Raw genomic sequence first — 27,063 nt, forward strand, 5'->3', positions numbered from 1 at the left:
CTGTGCCCGGACGAGCGTACATAATAAGGAAGGATATTGAATCCCGGGTAAGACTCATACCAGCCACACCAATCACACCGTACAACTCGTGATCTGAACCCAGTTAACAGTATGATAAAACGAAAAGGAGCCTCTGAAAAGATGGCTCACAACAATAATAACCCGAATTTTTGTAACAATAACTATATACAAGTATTGCAGACAATCCGCACTTGGGATGGGCGCCCAGCATCCACTACGGACTACGAGAAATAGATTTATCGGTAAGTAAAATCTTATTTTCTCTGACGTCCTAGTGGATGCTGGGACTCCGTAAGGACCATGGGGATTATACCAAAGCTCCCAAACGGGCGGGAGAGTGCAGATGACTCTGCAGCACCGAATGAGAGAACTCCAGGTCCTCCTCAGCCAGGGTATCAAATTTGTAGAATTTAGCAAACGTGTTTGCCCCTGACCAAGTAGCTGCTCGGCAAAGTTGTAAAGCCGAGACCCCTCGGGCAGCCGCCCAAGATGAGCCCACTTTCCTTGTGGAATGGGCTTTTACCGATTTTGGCTGTGGCAGGCCTGCCACAGAATGTGCAAGCTGAATTGTACTACAAATCCAACGAGCAATCGTCTGTTTAGAAGCAGGAGCACCCAGCTTGTTGGGTGCATACAGGATAAACAGCGAGTCAGATTTTCTGACTCCAGCCGTCCTGGAAACATATATTTTCAGGGCCCTGACAACGTCAAGCAACTTGGAGTCCTCCAAGTCCCTAGTAGCCGCAGGTACCACAATAGGTTGGTTCATGTGAAATGCAGAAACCACCTTAGGTAGAAATTGAGGACGAGTCCTCAATTCTGCCCTGTCAGAATGAAAAATTAAGTAAGGGCTTTTATATGATAAAGCCGCCAATTCTGACACACGCCTGGCTGAAGCCAGGGCTAACAGCATCGTCACCTTCCATGTGAGATATTTGAAGTCCACAGTGGTGAGTGGTTCAAACCAATGTGACTTTAGGAAACTCAACACAACATTGAGATCCCAAGGTGCCACTGGAGGCACAAAAGGAGGCTGTATATGCAGTACCCCTTTTACAAATGTCTGAACTTCAGGCACTGAAGCCAGTTCTTTCTGGAAGAAAATCGACAGGGCCGAAATTTGAACCTTAATGGACCCTAATTTTAGGCCCATAGATAGTCCTGTTTGCAGGAAATGGAGGAAACGACCCAGTTGAAATTCCTCTGTAGGGGCCTTCTTGGCCTCACACCACGCAACATATTTTCGCCAAATGCGGTGATAATGTTTTGCGGTTACGTCCTTCCTGGCCTTGACCAGGGTAGGGATGACTTCATCTGGAATGCCTTTTTCCCTCAGGATCCGGCGTTCAACCGCCATGCCGTCAAACGCAGCCGCGGTAAGTCTTGGAACAGACAAGGCCCCTGCTGGAGCAGGTCCTTTCTCAGAGGTAGAGGCCACGGTTTGTCCGTGAGCATCTCTTGAAGTTCCGGGTACCAAGTCCTTCTTGGCCAATCCGGAACCACGAGTATAGTTCTTACTCCTCTCCTTCTTATGATTCTCAGTACTTTTGGTATGAGAGGCAGAGGAGGGAACACATACACTGACTGGTACACCCACGGCGTTACCAGAGCGTCCACCGCTATTGCCTGAGGGTCCCTTGACCTGGCGCAATATCTGTCTAGTTTTTTGTTTAGACGGGACGCCATCATGTCCACCTTTGGTTCTTCCCAACGGTTTACTATCAGGTGGAAGACTTCTGGGTGAAGTCCCCACTCTCCCGGGTGGAGGTCGTGTCTGCTGAGGAAGTCTGCTTCCCAGTTGTCCACTCCCGGAATGAACACTGCAGACAGTGCTATCACATGATTTTCCGCCCAGCGAAGAATCCTTGCAGCTTCTGCCATTGCCCTCCTGCTTCTCGTGCCGCCCTGTCTGTTTACGTGGGCGACTGACGTGATGTTGTCCGATTGGATCAATACCGCCTGACCCTGAAGCAGGGGTTTCGCTTGACTTAGGGCATTGTAAATGGCCCTTAGTTCCAGAATGTTTATATGAAGAGATGTTTCCATGCTTGACCACAAGCCCTGGAAATTTTTTCCCTGTGTGACTGCTCCCCAGCCTCTCAGGCTTGCATCCGTGGTCACCAGGATCCAATCCTGAATGCCAAATCTGCGGCCCTCTAGTAGATGAGCACTCTGCAGCCACCACAGAAGAGACACCCTTGTCCTTGGCGACAGGGTTATCCGCTGATGCATCTGAAGATGCGATCCGGACCATTTGTCCAGTAGATCCCACTGAAAAGTTCTTGCATGGAATCTTCCGAATGGAATCGCTTCGTAAGAAGCCACCATTTTTCCCAGGACCCTCGTGCACTGATGCACTGACACCTGGCCTGGTTTTAGGAGGTTCCTGACTAGCTCGGATAACTCCCTGGCCTTCTCCTCCGGGAGAAACACCTTCTTCTGGACTGTGTCCAGAATCATTCCTAGGAACAGTAGACGTGTCGTTGGAATCAGCTGCGATTTTGGAATATTTAGGATCCACCCGTGCTGACGTAACACTACCTGAGATAGTGCTACTCCGACTTCTAACTGTTCCCTGGACCTTGCCCTTATCAGGAGATCGTCCAAGTAAGGGATAATTAAGATGCCTTTTCTTCGAAGAAGAATCATCATTTCGGCCATTACCTTGGTAAAGACCCGAGGTGCCGTGGACAACCCAAACGGCAGCGTCTGAAACTGATAATGACAGTTTTGTACTACAAACCTGAGGTACCCTTGGTGAGAAGGGTAGATTGGGACGTGGAGATAAGCATCTTTGATGTCCAGAGACACCATATAGTCCCCTTCTTCCAGGTTTGCTATCACCGCTCTGAGTGATTCCATCTTGAATTTGAACCTTTTTATGTAAGTGTTCAAGGATTTCAGATTTAAAATTGGTCTCACCGAGCCGTCCGGCTTCGGTACCACAAACAGCGTGGAATAATACCCCTTTCCCTGTTGTAGGAGGGGTACCTTGATTATCACCTGCTGGGAATACAGCTTGTGAATGGCTTCCAAAACTGCCTCCCTGTCGGAGGGAGACTTTGGTAGAGCAGACTTCAGGAACCGGCGAGGGGGAAACGCCTCGAATTCCAGTTTGTACCCCTGCGATACTACCTGTAGAATCCAGGGGTCCACTTGCGAGTGAGCCCACTGCGCGTTGAAATTCTTGAGACGGGCCCCCACCATGTCTGAGTCTGCTTGTAAAGCCCCAGCGTCATGCTGAAGACTTGGCAGAAGCAGGGGAGGGCTTCTGCTCCTGGGAAGCGGCTGCATGGTGCAGTCTTTTTCCTCTTCCTCTGCCCCGGGGCAGAAAGGAGTGGCCTTTAGCTCGCTTGTACTTATGGGAACGAAAGGACTGAGTTTGAAAAGACGGTGTCTTTTTCTGCTGATGTGAAGTGACCTGGGGTAAAAAGGTGGACTTTCCAGCCGTTGCCGTGGCCACCAGGTCCGATAGACCAGCCCCAAATAACTCCTCCCCTTTATACGGCAATACTTCCATATGTCGTTTGGAATCCGCATCCCCTGACCACTGTCGCGTCCATAACGCTCTTCTGGCAGAAATGGACATAGCACTTACTCTTGATGCCAGGGTGCAAATATCCCTCTGTGCATCACGCATATATAGTAATGCATCCTTCAATTGCTCTATAGTTAACAATATATTGTCCCTATCCAGGGTATCAATATTTTCAGTCAGGGAATCCGACCACGCGACTCCAGCACTGCACATCCAGGCTGAAGCGATTGCTGGTCGCAGTATAACACCAGTATGTGTGTATATACTTTTTAGGATATTTTCCAGCCTTCTATCAGCTGGTTCTTTGAGGGTGGCCATATCAGGAGACGGTAACGCTACTTGTTTAGATAAACGTGTGAGCGCCTTATCTACCCTAGGGGGTGTTTCCCAACGCGTCCTAACCTCTGACGGGAAAGGATATAGTGCCAATAATTTTTTAGAAATTAGCAGTTTTTTGTCGGGGGAAACCCACGCTTTATCACACACCTCATTTAATTCATCTGACTCAGGAAAAACTATTGGTAGTTTTTTCACACCCCACATAATACCCTTCTTTGTGGTACTTGTAGTGTCAGAAATGTTCAATGCCTCCTTCATTGCCGTGATCATGTAACGTGTGGCCCTACTGGACATTACGTTTGTCTCCTCACCGTCGACACTAGACTCAGTATCTGTGTCTGGGTCTGTGTCGACCCACTGAGGTAACGGGCGTTTTAGGGCCCCTGACGGTGTCTGAGACGCCTGGACAGGCACTAATTGATTTGCCGGCTGTCTCATGTCGTCAACCGTTTTTTGCAAAGTGCTGACATTATCACTTAATTCTTTAAATACGATCATCCAGTCAGGTGTCGACTCCCTAGGGGGTGACATCACTAACCCAGGCAATTGCTCCGCCTCCACATCATTTTCCTCCTCATACATGTCGACACACACGTACCGACACAGCACACACACCGGGAATGCTCTGATAGAGGACAGGACCCCACTAGCCCTTTGGAGAGACAGAGGGAGAGTCTGCCAGCACACACCAAGCGCTATATATATATATACAGGGATAACCTTATATAAGTGTTATTCCCTTATAGCTGCTGTTTATATTATTTTTAGCTGCCAATAGTGCCCCCCCTTCTCTTTTTTACCCTGATTCTGTAGCAAGTCTGCAGGGGAGAGTCAGGGAGCCGTCCTTCCAGCGGAACTGTGAGGGAAAATGGCGCTTGTGTGCTGAGGAGATAGGCTCCGCCCCTTCACGACGTCCTTATCTCCCGCTCTTTTCTGTAAAAATGGCAGGGGTTAAAATACATCCATATAGCCCAGGAGCTATATGTGATGTATTCTTTTGCCAACCTAAGGTATTATCTGTTTATATTGCGTCTCAGGGCGCTCCCCCCCCAGCGCCCTGCACCCTCAGTGACCGGAGTGTGAAGTGTGCTGAGAGCAATGGCGCACAGCTGCGGTGCTGTGCGCTACCTTAGTCTGAAGACAGGACCGTCTTCTGCCGCCGATTTCACCGGACCTCTTCGCTCTTCTGGCTCTGTAAGGGGGCCGGCGGCGCGGCTCCGGGACCCATCCAGGCTGAACCTGTGATCGTCCCTCTGGAGCTAATGTCCAGTAGCCTAAGAAGCCCAATCCACTCTGCACGCAGGTGAGTTCGCTTCTTCTCCCCTTAGTCCCACGATGCAGTGAGCCTGTTGCCAGCAGGACTCACTGAAAATAAAAAACCTAAAATACACTTTTATTCTAAGCAGCTCAGGAGAGCCACCTAGCCTGCACCCTTCTCGTTCGGGCACAAAAATCTAACTGAGGCTTGGAGGAGGGTCATAGGGGGAGGAGCCAGTGCACACCACCTGATCCTAAAGCTTTTATTCTTGTGCCCTGTCTCCTGCGGAGCCGCTATTCCCCATGTTCCTTACGGAGTCCCAGCATCCACTAGGACGTCAGAGAAATATAGGTGCAAAAGGAACACCCGACACACTTGACACACTAAAGGCAATTTACACGCAGTGATAATGGATTTGGGTTTTAAAGGACCCCCCAGGTTGACAATATCATCTGTAAGTGACACACCTAAGGCACCCACCTACAGACATCCCACTAGGTAAATCGGCCCTGAAGTTGACCCACCACGAGAGGCTCTGCTACACTACACTCTATTACATTCCTACGGTAGGAGACACACGGAGTAATCACTGTCCTCTGCGTCTGTCCCCTAGAGGAGGCTTTCCTGAGAAAGGAAAAAAGTCACCTTGCAATGGAGGAGATGCAAACTTTGATCTAAATTACGCACCTCTCCTCCTGCAGACCACCACTGTCTGGGTTACAGCTGATAAATGGATAGTGAGGTCACCCCTTGTCTGACCCCTAGGCTGCCACTGTAGGCTATGCACTTGCATCTGCAAGACCATTTAGCCATCAGAGGAACATTGGGTGCTAGAAGTAATTTCCAGCACAAGCACCTACAGCCACCTTTATACCCCACTGATCCAGAGTTCCACGATGGATGCAAGAGAAATAAAATTCTCTTATAGCGAACAGGGAGTTTGTGGAGTCTTAAAAGTTATCTAATCATTCATGTATAATTTATTTTTATTATTCCTACTCATAGGCGTACAAGACCACCATCTACAACGCTGGGACCACTGGAGTGTCACAGGTGCAACTACATGGGGCCCAGCCTTCTCAATTACCCCTGCCCATCCTCTCAGAGGAAGAGCCTGCTGTTCTTGGTGACCATCCTCACCAATGACCCCTGGGTCTGGTTCCACTCCACACTTGTGGTCTCCCAGTTATAGTGGTTGCCACGGGTGAAATTGGGGAAGGGGCACGCTGTCCTTCTGTATTTATACAAAAGCAGCAGAATCGCCTAGCGGTAAACCATCGTACAGAACTTCTGTGACTGTCTCTACAAAGTACCCAGGGATAGGAGCATGCCAATGCAAAGTGCTTGGAACTAATAGAGGGGTCATGCCAGCTACAGAGCATACCTCTAGGCACAGTTTACTAATGTAGGGGTCATGCCAGCTACCTCTAGACACAAAGTACTAAAGACTAATACTACACACAGCAGTCAGGAATATAAATGGCTCTTTCAGACATGAAATGGAGTATGTACAGAGATGTGACTCTTGGCGGGTGGGAGAAGGACACGGGTCACCTCTATATGGAGGGCTACCACACGGACAGCGATCCGGGCTCACCTTCACAAGTGACTGGCAGGGATATCTCCATGCACGCTGCAGACTGTGCTTTCCGGAACGGGGGTCTCCCCGGACCTCTTCTGTTGGCTTTCGTGGCATCAGCACTGGAGATCCGCTTCCCTGAACTGCAGGTCTGTGATGTTGGACTTGTACAGTGGCCGTTAACGTGATCTAGAAAACAGACATGTGCGCCAGTCATGAAGGGCATTGTGCTGGCACTGAGCTGTATATAGCGGTACTGCAACCACACAATGTATAATGTACATGCCTCTTACATACATCGGAAGCAAACGTCCCCCCACTGGCACTAACACCGTTCCTGGTGCACCAACATCAGAACCCTGAGATGTACAGTGGGGGTCATTCCGACCCATTCGCACGCAGCGATTCTTCGCTGCGGTGCGAACGGGTTGGAAATGCGCATGCGCGGGGGACGCATTGCGTGTCGCAATCGTCGCCGGGCTACGACGCCGCCAGCAACAAATGTGATCGCAGCGGCGATCGCAAAGAAGATGGACAGGCGGGAGGTGTTCCGGGGCGGATACTCACCGTTTCCAGCCGTTTTTGGGAAGTGGTAAAGAAAAACGCAGGCGTGTCCAGGCAAACGGAGGGCGGATGTCTGACGTCAAAGCCGAGACCTGGATCGCTGGACCCGTCGCACAGGGTAAGTAGGTCCAGGGCTGATCTTGTTTTGTGTGAAGCTTTTTTAGCATAGCAGCACTGCACAAGCGATCGCAGCCCTGCTATGCTATAATACACTCCCCCCATAGGCGGGGATTAGTTGATCGCACCAGCACCAGAAAGTTGCTTGGTGCGATCAACTCGGAATGAGGGCCCGTCAGAGGTAAGAGCTGGCTGCGTTACTGCATCATCATGCACCATATCAGCAGCACGGACAGTCACTGTCAGCACCTCCAGGCACTGATGTGTATGAGTGACTGTAAGGGGGTACAGTAACCTGCCGGGGTAATGATACAATTAAAGTGTCTCCTTTTCCATAGCTTAGACAGTCCATGAAACAGACATTTGAGGAACCGTGGGTTCCGCAGAGGTGGAGTTACATATACATACACAGGCAGCTAAAGTATTCAAAACGGTTCTTCATCTGTAAATCTGACACATGCGTCCACACACGACTGTACAGACGTGACGTGGGAGGGTCTAATTTACACCGTGAACAGTAACGGCCGCTGCAAACACGATCGGATAATAATGACGCTCGCCAGTTATTTGCTCCTGATTGGCTGGTCACACCTCTGAGGCTGACAGCGCTGTCACCGATGCACCTGTATAAGTTATATGACTTTGTGGGATTTAGATTTTCACTACACAAGAAGGAGAGATCGTCCTGCTGGATGCAACACATCATTGTGTATTCTACTCTGACCTGAGAGCCAATACAGATTTTGCTACCAACACAACGGTTTTAAAACATGGGCATAAATACGCGGGAAGTCTGCCGGATGCAATCATGGCGGAGTAGACCCACGCAGATCTTTCCATACATGGCACCTATTCTTATGATATAATCGGAGGTTACATCCAACAGCGTCAGATCCACTGAGACACAGCGTAACCATCGCAGGAACGTCCCCCCTCCCCCCCCCCCCACCCCCACTGTCATTCTATCACACTGTCAGAGCTTCTAATATACTGCGTGTCTCATTTGTGTCCTGTTACATTCCTGGCAGCAGTCTGTCTCTGGGGTACAGTCTGTGTCTGGGGTACAGTCTGTCTCTGGGGTACAGTCTGTGTCTGGGGTACGACTGTCTCTGGGGTACAGTCTGTCTCTGGGGTACAGTCTGTGTCTGGGGTACAGTCTGTGTCTGGGGTACAGTCTGTGTCTGGGGTACAGTCTGTCTCTGGGGTACAGTCTGTCTCTGGGGTACAGTCTGTGTCTGGGGTACAGTCTGTGGGGTACAGTCTGTGTCTGGGGTACAGTCTGTGGGGTACAGTCTGTATCTGGGGTACAGTCTGTCTCTGGGGTAAAGTCTGTGTCTGGGGTACAGTCTGTGTCTGGGGTACAGTCTGTGGGGTACAGTCTGTGCCTGGGGTACAGTCTGTGGGGTACAGTCTCTGTCTGGGGTACAGTCTGTGTCTGGGGTACAGTCTGTCTCTGGGGTAGTCTGTGGGGTACAGTCTGTGTCTGGGGTACAGTCTGTCTCTGGGGTACAGTCTGTGTCTGAGGTACAGTCTGTGTCTGGGGTACAGTCTGTCTCTGGGGTAGTCTGTGGGGTACAGTCTGTGTCTGGGGTACAGTCTGTGGGGTACAGTCTGTCTCTGGGGTACAGTCTGTCTCTGGGGTACAGTCTGTGGGGTACAGTCTGTGTCTGGGGTACAGTCTGTCTCTGAGGTACAGTCTGTGTCTGGGGTACAGTCTGTCTCTGGGGTACAGTCTGTGTCTGGGGTACAGTCTGTGTCTGGGGTACAGTCTGTCTCTGGGGTAGTCTGTGGGGTACAGTCTGTGTCTGGGGTACAGTCTGTGTCTGGGGTACAGTCTGTGTCTGGGGTACAGTCTGTCTCTGGGGTACAGTCTGTGTCTGGGGTACAGTCTGTGTCTGGGGTACAGTCTGTCTCTGGGGTAGTCTGTGGGGTACAGTCTGTGTCTGGGGTACAGTCTGTGTCTGGGGTAGTCTGTGGGGTACAGTCTGTGTCTGGGGTACAGTCTGTGTCTGGGGTACAGTCTGTGTCTGGGGTACAGTCTGTCTCTGGGGTACAGTCTGTCTCTGGGGTAGTCTGTGGGGTACAGTCTGTGTCTGGGGTACAGTCTGTGTCTGGGGTACAGTCTGTCTAGACATGAACTTCTCTGTAAGGGGAAACCAGAAGCCGCTCACCATTAATAGTACTGGACCTGACTGAGTCTCTGCCAGCTCTGAGCTGGTTATAAATGGAAGTGTTTCCACAGAGACAGGATGGCTGTATACACTGCTGCAAAGCACAGAACCTCCGTCCTGTGATATAACTGCAGTAATCTCTCTCACAATACAAGGATCAGCTTTCCATGTTGCACAGGTCCAGGCGTTGCAGGGAAAGGTCTGGTTCCTCCCAGCTCCTCACATCCACCCGTGCAGGTTCCAGCTCCTCCTCCGCACAGGCTCACACTTTACTTGTTTGTAAGTAAAGCAAAAGAAGCAAGTAACTTTGTGTTTGGAACAAACCATGACGCCATGAAGGTGGAGCGTGTACATTTATATGTTTCTGTGCAGGGTAAATACTGGCTGCTTCTGCATGTAGCCCACACATGTTCACTGCAAGTTACATTTCAGTTTGAATGGGTATGGGACTCAGGGTCGAAAGTGTCTAGGTCGACACACATTAGGTCGACACCTAATGATCGACAGTGAGTAGGTCGACACGGCCAATAGTTTGACATGAAAAAGGTTAAAAAAATAAAAAAAGGGAGAAAACTCATGTCGGCCTGTTTCCATGACAACCTTGTTCGTGTCAACCTAATGGCCGTGGCAACCTATTTCCTGTGTAGACCTGCTCACTGTCGACCAATAGGTGTCAACCTAATGTGTGTCGACCTAGACACTGTTGACCAAGAGTCCGGATACCATTTGAACGCACACCACGCTAATCTAACTCTGCACATGTTACAACTGCCCCCACCTGCAGTGCAGCATGGTTTTGCCCAGTTGCATGCTTTATTGCTTTACTTACAAACATGAAACAGGCCCGTTGTTTGGCTCATATTTGTGCAGCATTTTAACAATAAACTTTATATTAAAATGTTTCTAAATTTCTGCAAAAGCTTTTTATTTTTCAGGAGTTTCTTTGTATATTATAAGAAATGTTACACTGTAATAGGCCCTACACACTGGCCGACATGACTGCACGATATGAACAATCTCGTTTATTAATGAACGAGATAACGTTCATATCGTGCAGTGTGGGGGCTCCAGCGATGAACGATGCGCGGCCCCGCGCTCGTTCATCGCTGGTCCCCCGTCGGTTGTGCATGCAGGCCAATATGGACGATCTCGTCCATATTGGCCTGCACTTCAATGCAGCCCGGTGACGGGGGGAGTGAAGAAACTTCACTCCCCCCGTCACTGCCCCTCCGTCGCCCGTCGCCCGTATCCGCCGTCGGGCAGCTCGGCGGCGGATCGGCCAGTGTGTAGGGCCTATTAGTACAGCGGATTATTCTATGTAAGTGACCCATTGTGCTTAGTATTGGACGCTTCACTTTAAGAAAGATTTTGATCTAAATAAAAATATCTGATCCAAACCAGGGCTAAAAGATGTGGCTGGGGTCCTGGCAGTGCAAATGAAGATATTGCCTCCCCAACCCCCATGCGCGATTAACAGGGGTAGTGAGCGGGATCTGGAGGATGGTCCAATCCCCCGAGAGTCCAGCAGAACTTCCTGTAATTCTGGAGTAAGTATAATATGTGATCACTCAGTGGTCAGGAAGGTCGCATGGAACAGGGCTCTGGAGGGGAAAAGGACCGAGGTACGTGTCTGTACAGAGGAGCCCATACATCTGCGACAGACTGCCGCAATTCCCAGATTCTCAACGCCAGGGTCGGGGAATTGATAAAATCCCTATTTACCGATCTTGACCAAAACATGATAAGCAAATTGGAGATTTTTAATACGGAAATTTTTCCTGATTCCCAGACGGCCGGCTGATCATCGATGGTTGGCAATCCATGTTTTTGATGGTGTATCGGATTGGGGAATCAGGAAAATACAGCGCTGATGTATGGCGCGCACTACACCGGGTGAAGTAGAAATATAAAATGCACAACCAATATAGGGTAAAAATACATGTGGAAAACATCTTTCCCTCTAGTCAAGACCCCCGTACTCCCACCCTTTCAGTCTGCTGAGAACATTTCACTACCCACCTTCCCCAAGTCCAATGTCTAGGTGGCGCTGCTGAATCTGCCCCATACACTCTCATTGTCTCATTAACAATCCTGAAAACTCCACCTGGGCAAAAGTTTGTAAATCAGGCTCCTCCCCACCCAGGGTTCTACTAAAACTCTCATTCATGTAAATTACACGTCTCTAGCCAACCAAGCTGAACCCTCGCCCGTCTCCAGTCTATCCTCATTTCTGCTGCCCTCCTCATTTTCCTCTCTCGTCACTCTACCTCTGCTGCCACATCTCTACCAGTCACTCCACTGGCTCCCTATATGACTCAGACAAACTCCTTTCATACCCTCACCGCCTACACCTCCAGCCTCATTACCTCACTGCTCCTCCCTATATCTCCAGCCTCATCTCACCACTCCTCCCTACACCTCCAGCCTCATTAGCTCATCGCTCCTCCCTACATCTCCAGCCTCATCACCTCATCGCTCCTCCCTACATCTCCAGCCTCATTTCCTCACCGCTCCGCCCTACATCTCCAGCCTCATCTCCTCACCACTCCCCCCTACATCTCCAGCCTCATCTTCTCACCACTCCTCCCTACATACACAGCCTCATTTCTTCACCGCTCCCGTCTACACCTCCAGCCTTATTACCTCATCGCTCCTCCCTACATCTCCAGCCTCATCTCACCACTCCTCCCTACATACCCAGCATCATTATCCTCACCGCTCCCGCCTACACCTCCAGCCTCATTACCTCACTGCTCCTCCCTACATCTCCAGCCTCATCTCCTCACCACTCCCCCCTACATCTCCAGCCTCATCTCACCACTCCTCCCTACACCTCCAGCCTCATTAGCTCACTGCTCCTCCCTATATCTCCAGCCTCATCTCACCACTCCTCCCTACACCTCCAGCCTCATTAGCTCATCGCTCCTCCCTACATCTCCAGCCTCATTTCCTCACCGCTCCGCCCTACATCTCCAGCCTCATCTCCTCACCACTCCCCCCTACATCTCCAGCCTCATCTTCTCACCACTCCTCCCTACATACACAGCCTCATTTCTTCACCGCTCCCGTCTACACCTCCAGCCTTATTACCTCATCGCTCCTCCCTACATCTCCAGCCTCATCTCACCACTCCTCCCTACATACCCAGCATCATTATCCTCACCGCTCCCGCCTACACCTCCAGCCTCATTACCTCACTGCTCCTCCCTACATCTGCAGCCTCATCTCACCACTCCTCCCTACATACACAGCCTCATTTCTTCACCGCTTCCGTCTACACCTCCAGCCTTATTACCTCATCGCTCCTCCCTACATCTCCTCACCATTCCTCCCTACATCTCCAGCCTCATCTCACCACTCCTCCCTACATACCCAGCATCATTATCCTCACCGCTCCCGCCTACACCTCCAGCCTCATTACCTCACTGCTCCTCCCTACATCTGCAGCCTCATCTCACCACTCCTCCCTACATACACAGCCTCATTTCTTCACCGCTCCCATCTACACCTCCAGCCTCATTACCTCATCGGTCCTCCCTACATCTCCTCACCATTCCTCCCTACATCTCCAGCCTCATCTCCTCATCACTCCTCCCTACATCTCCAGCCTCATCTCCTCAACGATCCTCCCTAGATACTCAGCCTCATTTGTTCACCGCTCCACCCTACACTTTCAGCGTCATTACCTAACTGCTCCTCCCTACATCTCCACCCTCATCTCCTCCCTACATCTCCAGCCTCATCTCCTAACCGCTCCTCCCTACATCTCCAGCCTCATTTTCTCACTGCTCCTACCTACATCTCCAGCCTCATTTCCTCACCGCTCTTCCTACATCTGCAGCATCATCTCCTCACCCCTGCTCCCTACAACTCCTGCCTCATCTCCTCAGCACTCATCCCTACATTTCCTGCTTCATTACCTCACTGCTTCTCCCTACATCTCCAGCCTCATCTCCTCACCACTCCTCCCTACATCTCCAGACTCATCTCCTCACCGCTCCTCCCTACATCTCCAGCCTCATCTCCTCACCATTCCTCCCTACATACCCAGCATCATTATCCTCACCGCTCCTCCTACATCTCCAGCCTCATTTCCTCACCGCTCATCCCTACATCTCCAGACTCATCTCCTCACCGCTCCTCCCTACATCTCCAGCCTTATCTCCTCACCACTCCTCCCTACATCTCCAGCCTTATCTCCTCACCACTCCTCCCTACATCTCCAGCCTTATCTCCTCACCACTCCTCCCTACATCTCCAGCCTCATCTCCTCACTGCTGCTCTCTACATCTCCAGCCTCATCTCCTCACTGCTGCTCTCTACATCTCCAGCCTCATCTCCTCACCACTCCTCCCTACATCTCCAGCCTCATCTCCTCACCACTCCTCCCTACATCTCCAGCCTCATCTCCTTACTGCTTCTCCCTACACCTACAGCCTCATCTCCTCTCCACTCCTCCCTACATCTCCTGCCTCATCTCCTCACTGCTCCTCCCTACACCTTCAGCCTCATCTCCTCATCACTCCTTCCTACATCTCCAGCCTCAGCCTCCAACTGAAAACCATCTCTCCTCTTCACATCTTCATGCTTGTATATCTGAGTCTCTCATCTCTCTCTGGCTACACTTTTCACACCCCAAGAAAGTTTGTCTGCAAATGTCTGTGATCCTTCTTCAATGCAAAATCCCCTCTGTTAATTAGCTGAACTTCTGATTGCACACCTCCCCCTTTGCCAGCTGATATAGAGGGTCATTCCGAGTTGTTCGCTCGCAAGTGAATTTTAGCAGATTTGCTCATGCTAAGCCGCCGCCTACTGAGAGTGAATCTTAGCATCTTAAAATTGCGAACGATGTATTCGCAATATTGCGATTACACACCTCGTAGCAGTTTCTGAGTAGCTCCAGACTTACTCGGCATCTGCGATCAGTTCAGTGCTTGTCGTTCCTGGTTTGACGTCACAAACACACCCAGCGTTCGCCCAGACACTCCTCCGTTTCTCCGGCCACTCCTGCGTTTTTTCCGGAAACGGTAGCGTTTTTCCCCACACACCCATAAAACGTCCTGTTTCCGCCCAGTAACACCCATTTCCTGTCAATCACATTACGATCGCCAGAACGATGAAAATGCCGTGAGTAAAATTCCTAAGTGCATAGCAAATTTACTTGGCGCAGTCGCAGTGCGGACATTGCGCATGCGCATTAAGCGGAAAATCGCTGCGATGCGAAGATTTTTACAGAGCGAACAACTCGGAATGACCCCCATAGTTGGAGCATTTAAGAGCAATATTATCAAGGTCTGCAGTCAGGACTTGGCCTGCTTGCATTTGTGAAGAATGCATCTGTTAAATATGTGTTTTAAGAATGAAGTTAGAACCGGAGTTTGAACTGGATTTGGACTACGCTAAAATCTCTAATTAAACTAGTTCCCCAAACACTGCAACTCAGGACCATTATGTGGCCTCTCCTCACCTCTGCCATGAGAACACCAGGACCAATGCCTACTACTCCTCTGTCCAAGAACATCATGACTGCCCCCAGGACTACCCCTCAAGCTGAGCAGGGCACTGAGGGGCGTGCGCATCAGGACCAGACTTTGCGGGGTCAGTTCCATTGGACATTAGTGTGCCACCCACATTCTCACACCCTCCCGCACTGCTCCCCACCCTCCCGCACTGCTCCCCACATTCTCACATGCACCCGCACAGATCTCATGAGACCAGGACAGTTATCATTTTCACAAAATAATGTTATTACAGTTTTCCTGCATATGAGTTTTTCTCTTCTCTTTCTTCTTACAGCGTACTTCCACCCCACTGTGTGCTGTTCCTGTAATGTGTACCTCCACTGTGTGCTGTTCCTGTAATGTGTACCTCCACTGTGTGCTGTTCCTGTAATGTGTACCTCCACTGTGTGCTGTTCCTGTAATGTGTACCTCCACTGTGTGCTGTTCCTGTAATGTGTACCTCCACTGTGTGCTGTTCCTGTAATGTGTACCTCCACTGTGTGCTATTCCTGTAATGTGTACCACCACTGTGTGCTGTTCCTGTAATGTGTACCTCCACTGTGTGCTGTTCCTGTAATGTGTACCTCCACTGTGTGCTGTTCCTGTAATGTGTACCTCCACTGTGTGCTGTTCCTGTAATGTGTACCTCCACTGTGTGCTGTTCCTGTAATGTGTACCTCCACTGTGTGCTGTTCCTGTAATGTGTACCTCCACTGTGTGCTGTTCCTGTAATGTGTACCACCACTGTGTGCTGTTCCTGTAATGTGTACCTCCACTGTGTGCTGTTCCTGTAATGTGTACCTCCACTGTGTGCTGTTCCTGTAATGTGTACCTCCACTGTGTGCTGTTCCTGTAATGTGTACCTCCACTGTGTGCTGTTCCTGTAATGTGTACCTCCACTGTGTGCTGTTCCTGTAATGTGTACCTCCACTGTGTGCTGTTCCTGTAATGTGTACCTCCACTGTGTGCTATTCCTGTAATGTGTACCTCCACTGTGTCCTATTCCTGTAATGTGTACCTCCGCTGTGTGCTATTCCTGTAATGTGTACCTCCACTGTGTGCTGTTCCTGTAATGTGTACCTCCACTGTGTGCTGTTCCTGTAATGTGTACCTCCACTGTGTGCTGTTCCTGTAATGTGTACCTCCACTGTGTGCTATTCCTGTAATGTGTACCACCACTGTGTGCTGTTCCTGTAATGTGTACCTCCACTGTGTGCTGTTCCTGTAATGTGTACCTCCACTGTGTGCTGTTCCTGTAATGTGTACCTCCACTGTGTGCTGTTCCCGTAATGTGTACCTCCACTGTGTGCTGTTCCCGTAATGTGTACTTCCACTGTGTGCTGTTCCCGTAATGTGTACCTCCACTGTGTGCTGTTCCCGTAATGTGTACCTCCACTGTGTGCTGTTCCTGTAATGTGTACCTCCACTGTGTGCTATTCCTGTAATGTGTACCACCACTGTGTGCTGTTCCTGTAATGTGTACCTCCACTGTGTGCTATTCCTGTAATGTGTACCTCCACTGTGTCCTATTCCTGTAATGTGTACCTCCGCTGTGTGCTATTCCTGTAATGTGTACCTCCACTGTGTGCTGTTCCTGTAATGTGTACCTCCACTGTGTGCTGTTCCTGTAATGTGTACCTCCACTGTGTGCTATTCCTGTAATGTGTACCTCCACTGTGTGCTGTTCCTGTAATGTGTACCTCCACTGTGTGCTATTCCTGTAATGTGTACCACCACTGTGTGCTGTTCCTGTAATGTGTACCTCCACTGTGTGCTGTTCCTGTAATGTGTACCTCCACTGTGTGCTGTTCCTGTAATGTGTACCTCCACTGTGTGCTGTTCCTGTAATGTGTACCTCCACTGTGTGCTGTTCCTGTAATGTGTACTTCCACTGTGTGCTGTTCCTGTAATGTGTACCTCCACTGTGTGCTGTTCCTGTAATGTGTACCTCCACTGTGTGCTGTTCCTGTAATGTGTACCTCCACTGTGTGCTATTCCTGTAATGTGTACCACCACTCTGTGCTGTTCCTGTAATGTGTACCTCCACTGTGTGCTATTCCTGTAATGTGTACCTCCACTGTGTCCTATTCCTGTAATGTGTACCTCCGCTGTGTGCTATTCCTGTAATGTGTACCTCCACTGTGTGCTGTTCCTGTAATGTGTACCTCCACTGTGTGCTGTTCCTGTAATGTGTACCTCCACTGTGTGCTATTCCTGTAATGTGTACCACCACTGTGTGCTGTTCCTGTAATGTGTACCTCCACTGTGTGCTGTTCCTGTAATGTGTACCTCCACTGTGTGCTATTCCTGTAATGTGTACCTCCACTGTGTCCTATTCCTGTAATGTGTACCTCCACTGTGTCCTATTCCTGTAATGTGTACCTCCACTGTGTGCTGTTCCTGTAATGTGTACCTCCACTGTGTGCTGTTCCTGTAATGTGTACCTCCACTGTGTGCTATTCCTGTAATGTGTACCACAACTGTGTGCTGTTCCTGTAATGTGTACCTCCACTGTGTGCTATTCCTGTAATGTGTACCTCCACTGTGTCCTATTCCTGTAATGTGTACCTCCACTGTGTCCTATTCCTGTAATGTGTACCTCCGCTGTGTGCTATTCCTGTAATGTGTACCTCCACTGTGTGCTGTTCCTGTAATGTGTACCTCCACTGTGTGCTGTTCCTGTAATGTGTACCTCCACTGTGTGCTGTTCCTGTAATGTGTACCTCCACTGTGTGCTGTTCCTGTAATGTGTACCTCCACTGTGTGCTATTCCTGTAATGTGTACCTCCACTGTGTGCTGTTCCTGTAATGTGTACCTCCACTGTGTGCTGTTCCTGTAATGTGTACCTCCACTGTGTGCTGTTCCTGTAATGTGTACCTCCACTGTGTGCTGTTCCTATAATGTGTACTTCCACTGTGTGCTGTTCCTGTAATGTGTACCTCCACTGTGTGCTGTTCCTGTAATGTGTACCTCCACTGTGTGCTGTTCCTGTAATGTGTACCTCCACTGTGTGCTATTCCTGTAATGTGTACCACCACTGTGTGCTGTTCCTGTAATGTGTACCTCCACTGTGTGCTGTTCCTGTAATGTGTACTTCCACTGTGTCCTATTCCTGTAATGTGTACCTCCACTGTGTGCTATTCCTGTAATGTGTACCTCCACTGTGTCCTATTCCTGTAATGTGTACCTCCGCTGTGTGCTATTCCTGTAATGTGTACCTCCACTGTGTGCTGTTCCTGTAATGTGTACCTCCACTGTGTGCTGTTCCTGTAATGTGTACCTCCACTGTGTGCTATTCCTGTAATGTGTACCTCCACTGTGTGCTGTTCCTGTAATGTGTACCTCCACTGTGTGCTGTTCCTGTAATGTGTACCTCCACTGTGTGCTGTTCCTGTAATGTGTACCTCCACTGTGTGCTGTTCCTGTAATGTGTACCTCCACTGTGTGCTATTCCTGTAATGTGTACCTCCACTGTGTGCTGTTCCTGTAATGTGTACCACCACTGTGTGCTGTTCCTGTAATGTGTACCACCACTGTGTGCTGTTCCTGTGATGTGTACCTCCACTGTGTGCTATTCCTGTAATGTGTACCTCCACTGTGTCCTATTCCTGTAATGTGTACCTCCACTGTGTGCTATTCCTGTAATGTGTACCACCACTGTGTGCTGTTCCTGTAATGTGTACCTCCACTGTGTGCTGTTCCTGTAATGTGTACCTCCACTGTGTGCTGTTCCTGTAATGTGTACCTCCACTGTGTGCTGTTCCTGTAATGTGTACCTCCACTGTGTGCTGTTCCTGTAATGTGTACCTCCACTGTGTGCTATTCCTGTAATGTGTACCTCCACTGTGTGCTGTTCCTGTAATGTGTACCTCCACTGTGTGCTGTTCCTGTAATGTGTACCTCCACTGTGTGCTGTTCCTGTAATGTGTACCTCCACTGTGTGCTGTTCCTGTAATGTGTACCTCCACTGTGTGCTGTTCCTGTAATGTGTACCTCCACTGTGTGCTATTCCTGTAATGTGTACCTCCACTGTGTGCTGTTCCTGTAATGTGTACCACCACTGTGTGCTGTTCCTGTAATGTGTACCACCACTGTGTGCTGTTCCTGTGATGTGTACCTCCACTGTGTGCTATTCCTGTAATGTGTACCTCCACTGTGTCCTATTCCTGTAATGTGTACCTCCACTGTGTGCTATTCCTGTAATGTGTACCACCACTGTGTGCTGTTCCTGTAATGTGTACCTCCACTGTGTGCTGTTCCTGTAATGTGTACCTCCACTGTGTGCTGTTCCTGTAATGTGTACCTCCACTGTGTGCTATTCCTGTAATGTGTACCTCCACTGTGTGCTGTTCCTGTAATGTGTACCTCCACTGTGTGCTGTTCCTGTAATGTGTACCTCCACTGTGTGCTGTTCCTGTAATGTGTACCTCCACTGTGTGCTGTTCCTATAATGTGTACTTCCACTGTGTGCTGTTCCTGTAATGTGTACCTCCACTGTGTGCTGTTCCTATAATGTGTACTTCCACTGTGTGCTGTTCCTGTAATGTGTACCTCCACTGTGTGCTATTCCTGTAATGTGTACCTCCACTGTGTGCTGTTCCTGTAATGTGTACCTCCACTGTGTGCTGTTCCTGTAATGTGTACCTCCACTGTGTGCTGTTCCTGTAATGTGTACCTCCACTGTGTGCTGTTCCTATAATGTGTACTTCCACTGTGTGCTGTTCCTGTAATGTGTACCTCCACTGTGTGCTGTTCCTATAATGTGTACTTCCACTGTGTGCTGTTCCTGTAATGTGTACCTCCACTGTGTGCTATTCCTGTAATGTGTACCTCCACTGTGTCCTATTCCTGTAATGTGTACCTCCACTGTGTGCTGTTCCTGTAATGTGTACCTCCACTGTGTGCTATTCCTGTAATGTGTACCTCCACTGTGTGCTATTCCTGTAATGTGTACCTCCACTGTGTGCTATTCCTGTAATGTGTACCTCCACTGTGTGCTATTCCTGTAATGTGTACCTCCACTGTGTGCTATTCCTGTAATGTGTACCACCACTGTGTGCTATTCCTGTAATGTGTACCTCCACTGTGTGCTATTCCTGTAATGTGTACCTCCACTGTGTGCTATTCCTGTAATGTGTACCTCCACTGTGTCCTATTCCTGTAATGTGTACCACCACTGTGTGCTATTCCTGTAATGTGTACCACCACTGTGTGCTATTCCTGTAATGTGTACCTCCACTGTGTGCTATTCCTGTAATGTGTACCTCCACTGTGTCCTATTCCTGTAATGTGTACCTCCACTGTGTGCTGTTCCTGTAATGTGTACCTCCACTGTGTGCTATTCCTGTAATGTGTACCTCCACTGTGTCCTATTCCTGTAATGTGTACCTCCACTGTGTGCTGTTCCTGTAATGTGTACCTCCACTGTGTCCTATTCCTGTAATGTGTACCTCCACTGTGTGCTGTTCCTGTAATGTGTACCACCACTGTGTGCTGTTCCTGTAATGTGTACCTCCACTGTGTGCTATTCCTGTAATGTGTACCTTCACTGTGTGCTATTCCTGTAATGTGTACCTCCACTGTGTGCTATTCCTGTAATGTGTATCACCACTGTGTGCTGTTCCTGTAATGTGCACCTCCACTGTGTGCTATTCCTGTAATGTGTACCTCCACTGTGTGCTATTCCTGTAATGTGTATCACCACTGTGTGCTATTCCTGTAATGTGTACCTCCACTGTGTGCTGTTCCTGTAATGTGTACCTCCACTGTGTGCTATTCCTGTAATGTGTACCTCCACTGTGTGCTATTCCTGTAATGTGTATCACCACTGTGTGCTATTCCTGTAATGTGTACCTCCACTGTGTGCTGTTCCTGTAATGTGTACCTCCACTGTGTGCTATTCCTGTAATGTGTATCACCACTGTGTGCTATTCCTGTAATGTGTATCACCACTGTGTGCTATTCCTGTAATGTGTACCCCCACTGTGTGCTATTCCTGTAATGTGTACCTCCACTGTGTGCTATTCCTGTAATGTGTACCACCGCTGTGTGCTATTCCTGTAATGTGTACCTCCACTGTGTGCTATTCCTGTAATGTGTATCACCACTGTGTGCTATTCCTGTAATGTGTACCTCCACTGTGTGCTATTCCTGTAATGTGTACCTCCACTGTGTGCTATTCCTGTAATGTGTACCCCCACTGTGTGCTATTCCTGTAATGTGTATCACCACTGTGTGCTATTCCTGTAATGTGTACCTTCACTGTGTGCTGTTCCTGTAATGTGTACCTCCACTGTGTGCTATTCCTGTAATGTGTATCACCACTGTGTGCTATTCCTGTAATGTGTATCACCACTGTGTGCTATTCCTGTAATGTGTACCCCCACTGTGTGCTATTCCTGTAATGTGTACCTCCATTGGTTGCACACCCTGCCAGCAGTAACCTACACAGTGCGCCCCACATGGCTGCCTCGGTGGTTCCCCTGTGGGCGGGGTGTGCTTCATTTGGATCTTTCCATGCAGGGTGTAGCATACTCCTACACACGTGTCAGTTTTCCCATACATGCATTTGGCCCTTGTATGGCTCATCTCCCACTGTGTAGCCTTCGTAGTGCGCCCAACATGGCTGCCATATCTGGTGCGCTTGTGGATGGGATGAAAAACACATGGACCTGATGGTTTTATTGGAACCCTACTCTGAACTTAAGGACTCTGCAATCTCCCCATTTTGTGTTCTCTTCTAGGGGTAGACTATTCCACCCTGGGTAATCCTACACAGTGCGCCTAAGATGGCTGCCGCACCTGGTACCTTGTGAGGGTGGAATACTCAGCCCATGGAGGTTATTACCTAAAATGCCTACACCGATCATGCATTATTCTTTCTGTGTCTTTGTCTGTGTGGTTTATCTTTTGATGTAATACTTAAATCTTCTGTATTATGTGCACTGTTTGAGTTCTAGTTAGCGCCGCGGATGGCTGCCTCGGTGATGCTCTGCCAAGCAGCCTTCGTTTTTAGTCTTGCCTGTATAATGGGGGTAATTCCAAGTTGATCGCAGCAGGAAATTTTTTAGCAGTTGGCCAAAACCATGTGAACTGCAGGGGGGGGGGGGGCAGATATAACATGTGCAGAGAGAGTTAGTTTTGGGTGGGTTATTTTGTTTCTGTGCAGGGTAAATACTGGCTGCTTTATTTTTACACTGCAATTTAGATTGCAGATTGAACTCACCACACCCAAATCTAACTCTCTCTGCACATGTTATATCTACCCCCCCCCTGCAGTGCTAAAAAATTTCCTGCTGCGATCAACTTGGAATTACCCCCATTATGTCGAGTCTATTGTACAGTTGCAATGTGCAGTATGACCTCATACGTGTAATGTTTGTAATGTATGCTACGTTCTTCACCCTTCTTATGCTATGTATTCCCCTTTCATGTTGCTGCTTGGCGATGCATTGTACCACGAAGAATTCCTAGTGTACGTGAGTACACCTGGCCAATACAGCTGATTCTGATTCTTACTGCTCCTCCCTATACCTTCACCCTCATCTCCTCACCACTCCTTCCTACATCTCCAGCTTCATCTCACTGCTCCTCCCTACATCTCCAGCCTCCTCTCCACTCCTCCCTACACCTCCAGCCTCATCTCACCACTCCTCCCTACATCTCCAGCCTCATCTCCTCACCGCTCCTCCCTACATCTCCAGCCTCATCTCCTCACCGCTCCTCCCTACATCTCCAGCCTCATCTCCTCACCGCTCCTCCCTACATCTCCAGCCTCATCTCCTCACCGCTCCTCCCTACATACACAGCCTCATCTCCTCACCGCTCCTCCCTACATACACAGCCTCATCTCCTCGCTGCTGCTCCTTACATCTCCAGCCTCATCTCCTCACTGCTGCTCCCTACATCTTCAGCCTCATCTCCTCATCGCTCCTCCCTACATACACAGCCTCATCTCCTCACTGCTGCTCCCTACATCTTCAGCCTCATCACCTCATCGCTCCTCCCTACATACACAGCCTCATCTCCTCACTGCTGCTCCCTACATCTCCAGCCTCATCTCCTCACCACTCCTTCCTACATCTCCAGCCTCATCTCACTGCTCCTCCCTACATCTCCAGCCTCCTCTCCACTCCTCCCTACATCTTCAGCCTCATCTCTTCACTGCTCCTCCCTACATCTCCAGCCTCATCTCCTCATCACTCCTCCCTACATACACAGCCTCATCTCCTCACTGCTCCTCCCTACATCTCCAGCCTCATCTCTTCACCGCTCCTCCCTACATACACAGCCTCATCTCCTCACTGCTGCTCCCTACATCTCCAGCCTCATCTCCTCACCGCTCCTCCCTACACCTTCAGCCTCATCTCCTCACCACTCCTTCCTACATCTCCAGCTTCATCTCACTGCTCCTCCCTACATCTCCAGCCTCCTCTCCACTCCTCCCTACATCTCCAGCCTCATCTCTTCACTGCTCCTCCCTACATCTCCAGCCTCATCTCCTCACCGCTCCTCCCTACATACACAGCCTCATCTCCTCACTGCTGCTCCCTACATCTCCAGCCTCATCTCCTCACCGCTCCTCCCTACATACACAGCCTCATCTCCTCACTGCTGCTCCCTACATCTCCAGCCTCATCTCCTCACCGCTCCTCCCTACATACACAGCCTCATCTCCTCACTGCTCCTCCCTACATCTCCAGCCTCATCTCCTCACCACTCCTCCCTACAACTCCAGCCTCATCTCCACATCGCTCCTCCCTACATCTTCATCATCTCCTCACCACTCCTCCCTACATCTCCAGCCTCATCTTATCACCACTCCTCCCTACACCTATAGCCTCATCTCCTCACCGCTCCTCCCTACATCTCCAGCCTCATCTCCTCACCACTCCTCCCTACATTGCCAGCCTAATCTCCTCATTGCTCCTCCCTACACCCCAAGCCCCATTTCCTCAATGCTCCTCCCTACATCTCCAGCCTTATTACCTCATCTCTCCTCCCAACATTTCCAGCCTCAATACCTCATCGCTCCTCCTAACATCTCCAGCCTACAGATGTGTCCTCTTACATCATTGCTGCAGTCACGCTAAGCAGCCCTTGAAGTCGCGCCATGCCGTGGTGGGATTCATTAGCGCCGAGAATCTTTCTCTGCTTTTTTTGCATCTTAGATGCAACGTAATGTAATAGGACGCACAAGTAGCTTCCGTTGATTAAAATGATATGCAGCATGCCTATATTCTGTGTGTGACTGTATCTGCATACAAAATGCTGCGTTACAGTGATTTCCATGAACACACTGTATGATAGCATTTTGCATGTAAATACAGTCGCAGTCACACACAGAATATAGGCATGCCCAGGGCCATCTTAACAGCAGTGTAGGCCCCTGGGCAAAGCAATACACTGGGGTCCCAATCCATCCTCCAGCGGTAGGGGTGGAGGGTGATATAAGCGGCAGCTTTGACGCCCCGCGGGTGGTAAGGGGTGTTCTATCTTCCACTCAGTATGTAGGACCTGGAGCAGTAATTTCTGCTAATTACTCCTTTACTGCACAGATGGTGGGAGATGGGGCAGGAGGAAACACTAAACTGTAGAAGGGGGCATTGTGCTCAATGAAGGGGCCCCAGTACATGACTTCCAGGGTGGTAGGGGGTGTTTAATATGCAGGGGAGGGGTGGATAGTGGAGTGGGCTTAATATTCCTCATTTTCCAGTGGGAGGGCAGCTTGATTGACTGCACATATCTCCAGTTCCTGGAAAACAGATTTCTTAACTTTCACAAAGATAAAAAAAACTAGAGTGCCACCATTCAGGAGGTTCTGGGGACTTGGGGATCCCACTTCAGGAGCCAGAGCAATCCACCAACGAAAATATAAAACTGCATACCAGGCGTGTGGAGTTGGAGCAGGGACCAGCTGCTGGAAGGCTGATATCTCTGGTTCTGTGCATAGTAGAGACAAGCTGCCAGTGACCACCGAAAGGGGAGAGTCCCAGCTTTTGGAAAAACTCTAAGTCAGACAGGACCCGAGATATCTGGCTGGGAAGAGCAATTAACAGGCTTCGATGGAGACCACTGATTTGAAGTCAGATATCTCCAGTTTCCCAGGGCCAATATTCAACAATCTGGAACACCTGGAAAAAAGGGACCCACATCTATCAGCCTAGGGCCCTTATACTAAAGTGAGTCTTACATCAGTAGTAGGGAAATTGATGGAAACACTCTTAAAAGAAAGAGTTGTAGATTATCTCAAATCCAGCAATTTACAGGATCCCAAACAGCATGGATTCACTGGGGGGAGATCATGTCAAACAAATCTTATTGACTTTTTTGACTGTGTGACTAAAGTGATGGATAAAGGTGGAGCCATGGATATAGCTTATCTAGACTTTAGTAAGGCTTTTGTCACTGTTCCACATCGCAGACTGCTAAATAAACTTGAAAGTTTGGGATTGGATACTAGGATTATTGAATGGATAAGATCTTGGTTGAAGGATAGAAAACAGAGAGTTGTGGTAAATGGAGTGCATTCACAGGAGGGAAGTGTTACCAGTGGAGTACCCCGGGGATCTGTACTTGGACCAGTGCTTTTTTATATCTTTATTGGTGACATTGCAAATGGCATTAAAGGGAAAGTTTGCCTTTTTGCAGATGACACAAAGGTATGCAACAGGGTAGACACACCAGGTGGGGTAAAACTGAGGATCTAGGTAGACTAAAGGAATGGTCAAGAGTGTGGCAATTACAATTTAATGCCCAAAAATGCTAAATCATGCACTTGGGTCTCAAAAATCCAAAGACTAAATATAGTATTATTACTGGAAACTACTGAGGAGGAAAGGGATCTAGGAGTCACTATCTCAGGTGACATAAAGGATAAATATAGTATTAATGGCAGTATACTGGAAACTACTGAGGAGGAAAGGGATCTAGGAGTCACTATTTCAGGTGACATAAAGAATAAATATAGTATTAATGGCGCTATACTGGAAACTACTGAGGAGGAAAGGGATCTAGGAGTCACTATTTCAGGTGACATAAAGGATAAATATAGTATTAATGGCGCTATACTGGAAACTACTGAGGAGAAAAGGGATCTAGGAGTCACTATTTCAGGTGACATAAAGGATAAATATAGTATTAATGGCTCTATACTGGAAACTACTGAGGAGGAAAGGGATCTAGGAGTCACTATTTCAGGTGACATAAAGGATAAATATAGTATTAATGGCACTATACTGGAAACTACTGAGGAGGAAAGGGATCTAGGAGTCACTATTTCAGGTGACATAAAGGATAAATATAGTATTAATGGCACTATACTGGGAACTACTGAGGAGGAAAGGGATCTAGGAGTCACTATTTCAGGTGATATAAAGGCAGGAAAGCAATGTAACAAAGCAATGAAGAAGGCTAGTCAGATGCTTGGCTGCATTGGGAGAGGAATCAGCAGCAGAGAGAAGTAATAATGCCACTGTATAGGTCATTGGTGCGGTCTCATCTAGAATACTGCGTTCAATTCTGGAGGCCATATCTTTAAAAGGATATTAATACATTAGAGAGTGTACAAAGAAGAGCGACTAAAATGGTGCATGGCCTACATCACACAACATTCCCAGAAAGACTAAAAAATCTCAATATGTATAGTTTGGAGCAGAAAAGGGAAAGGGGGGACATGATAGAAACTTTCAAATATTAGAGATGAGCGCCTGAAATTTTTCGGGTTTTGTGTTTTGGTTTTGGGTTCGGTTCCGCGGCCGTGTTTTGGGTTCGAACGCGTTTTGGCAAAACCTCACCGAATTTTTTTTGTCGGATTCGGGTGTGTTTTGGATTCGGGTGTTTTTTTCAAAAAACACTAAAAAACAGCTTAAATCATAGAATTTGGGGGTCATTTTGATCCCAAAGTATTATTAACCTCAAAAACCATAATTTACACTCATTTTCAGTCTATTCTGAATACCTCACACCTCACAAT

At 48.9% G+C, this 27,063-nt stretch overlaps 1 protein-coding gene across 9 annotated transcripts in view; it reads right to left on the reverse strand.

Annotated features, from left to right (window-relative positions):
- STXBP5L (syntaxin binding protein 5L) overlaps positions 1-27,063 on the reverse strand; it is a 619,515-nt gene that overhangs the window by 59,340 nt on the left and 533,112 nt on the right. For all 9 annotated transcript variants that reach the window (XM_063956843.1, XM_063956842.1, XM_063956846.1 and 6 more), the window contains one exon: positions 6,754-6,924. In XM_063956843.1, the coding sequence (XP_063812913.1) occupies positions 6,754-6,924 (171 nt within the window). The remainder of the gene's footprint in view (positions 1-6,753; positions 6,925-27,063) is intronic.

The sequence above is a fragment of the Pseudophryne corroboree genome, chromosome 2, assembly GCF_028390025.1.
Source record: "Pseudophryne corroboree isolate aPseCor3 chromosome 2, aPseCor3.hap2, whole genome shotgun sequence".
In the NCBI taxonomy this organism is placed as follows: Eukaryota; Metazoa; Chordata; class Amphibia; order Anura; family Myobatrachidae; genus Pseudophryne; species Pseudophryne corroboree.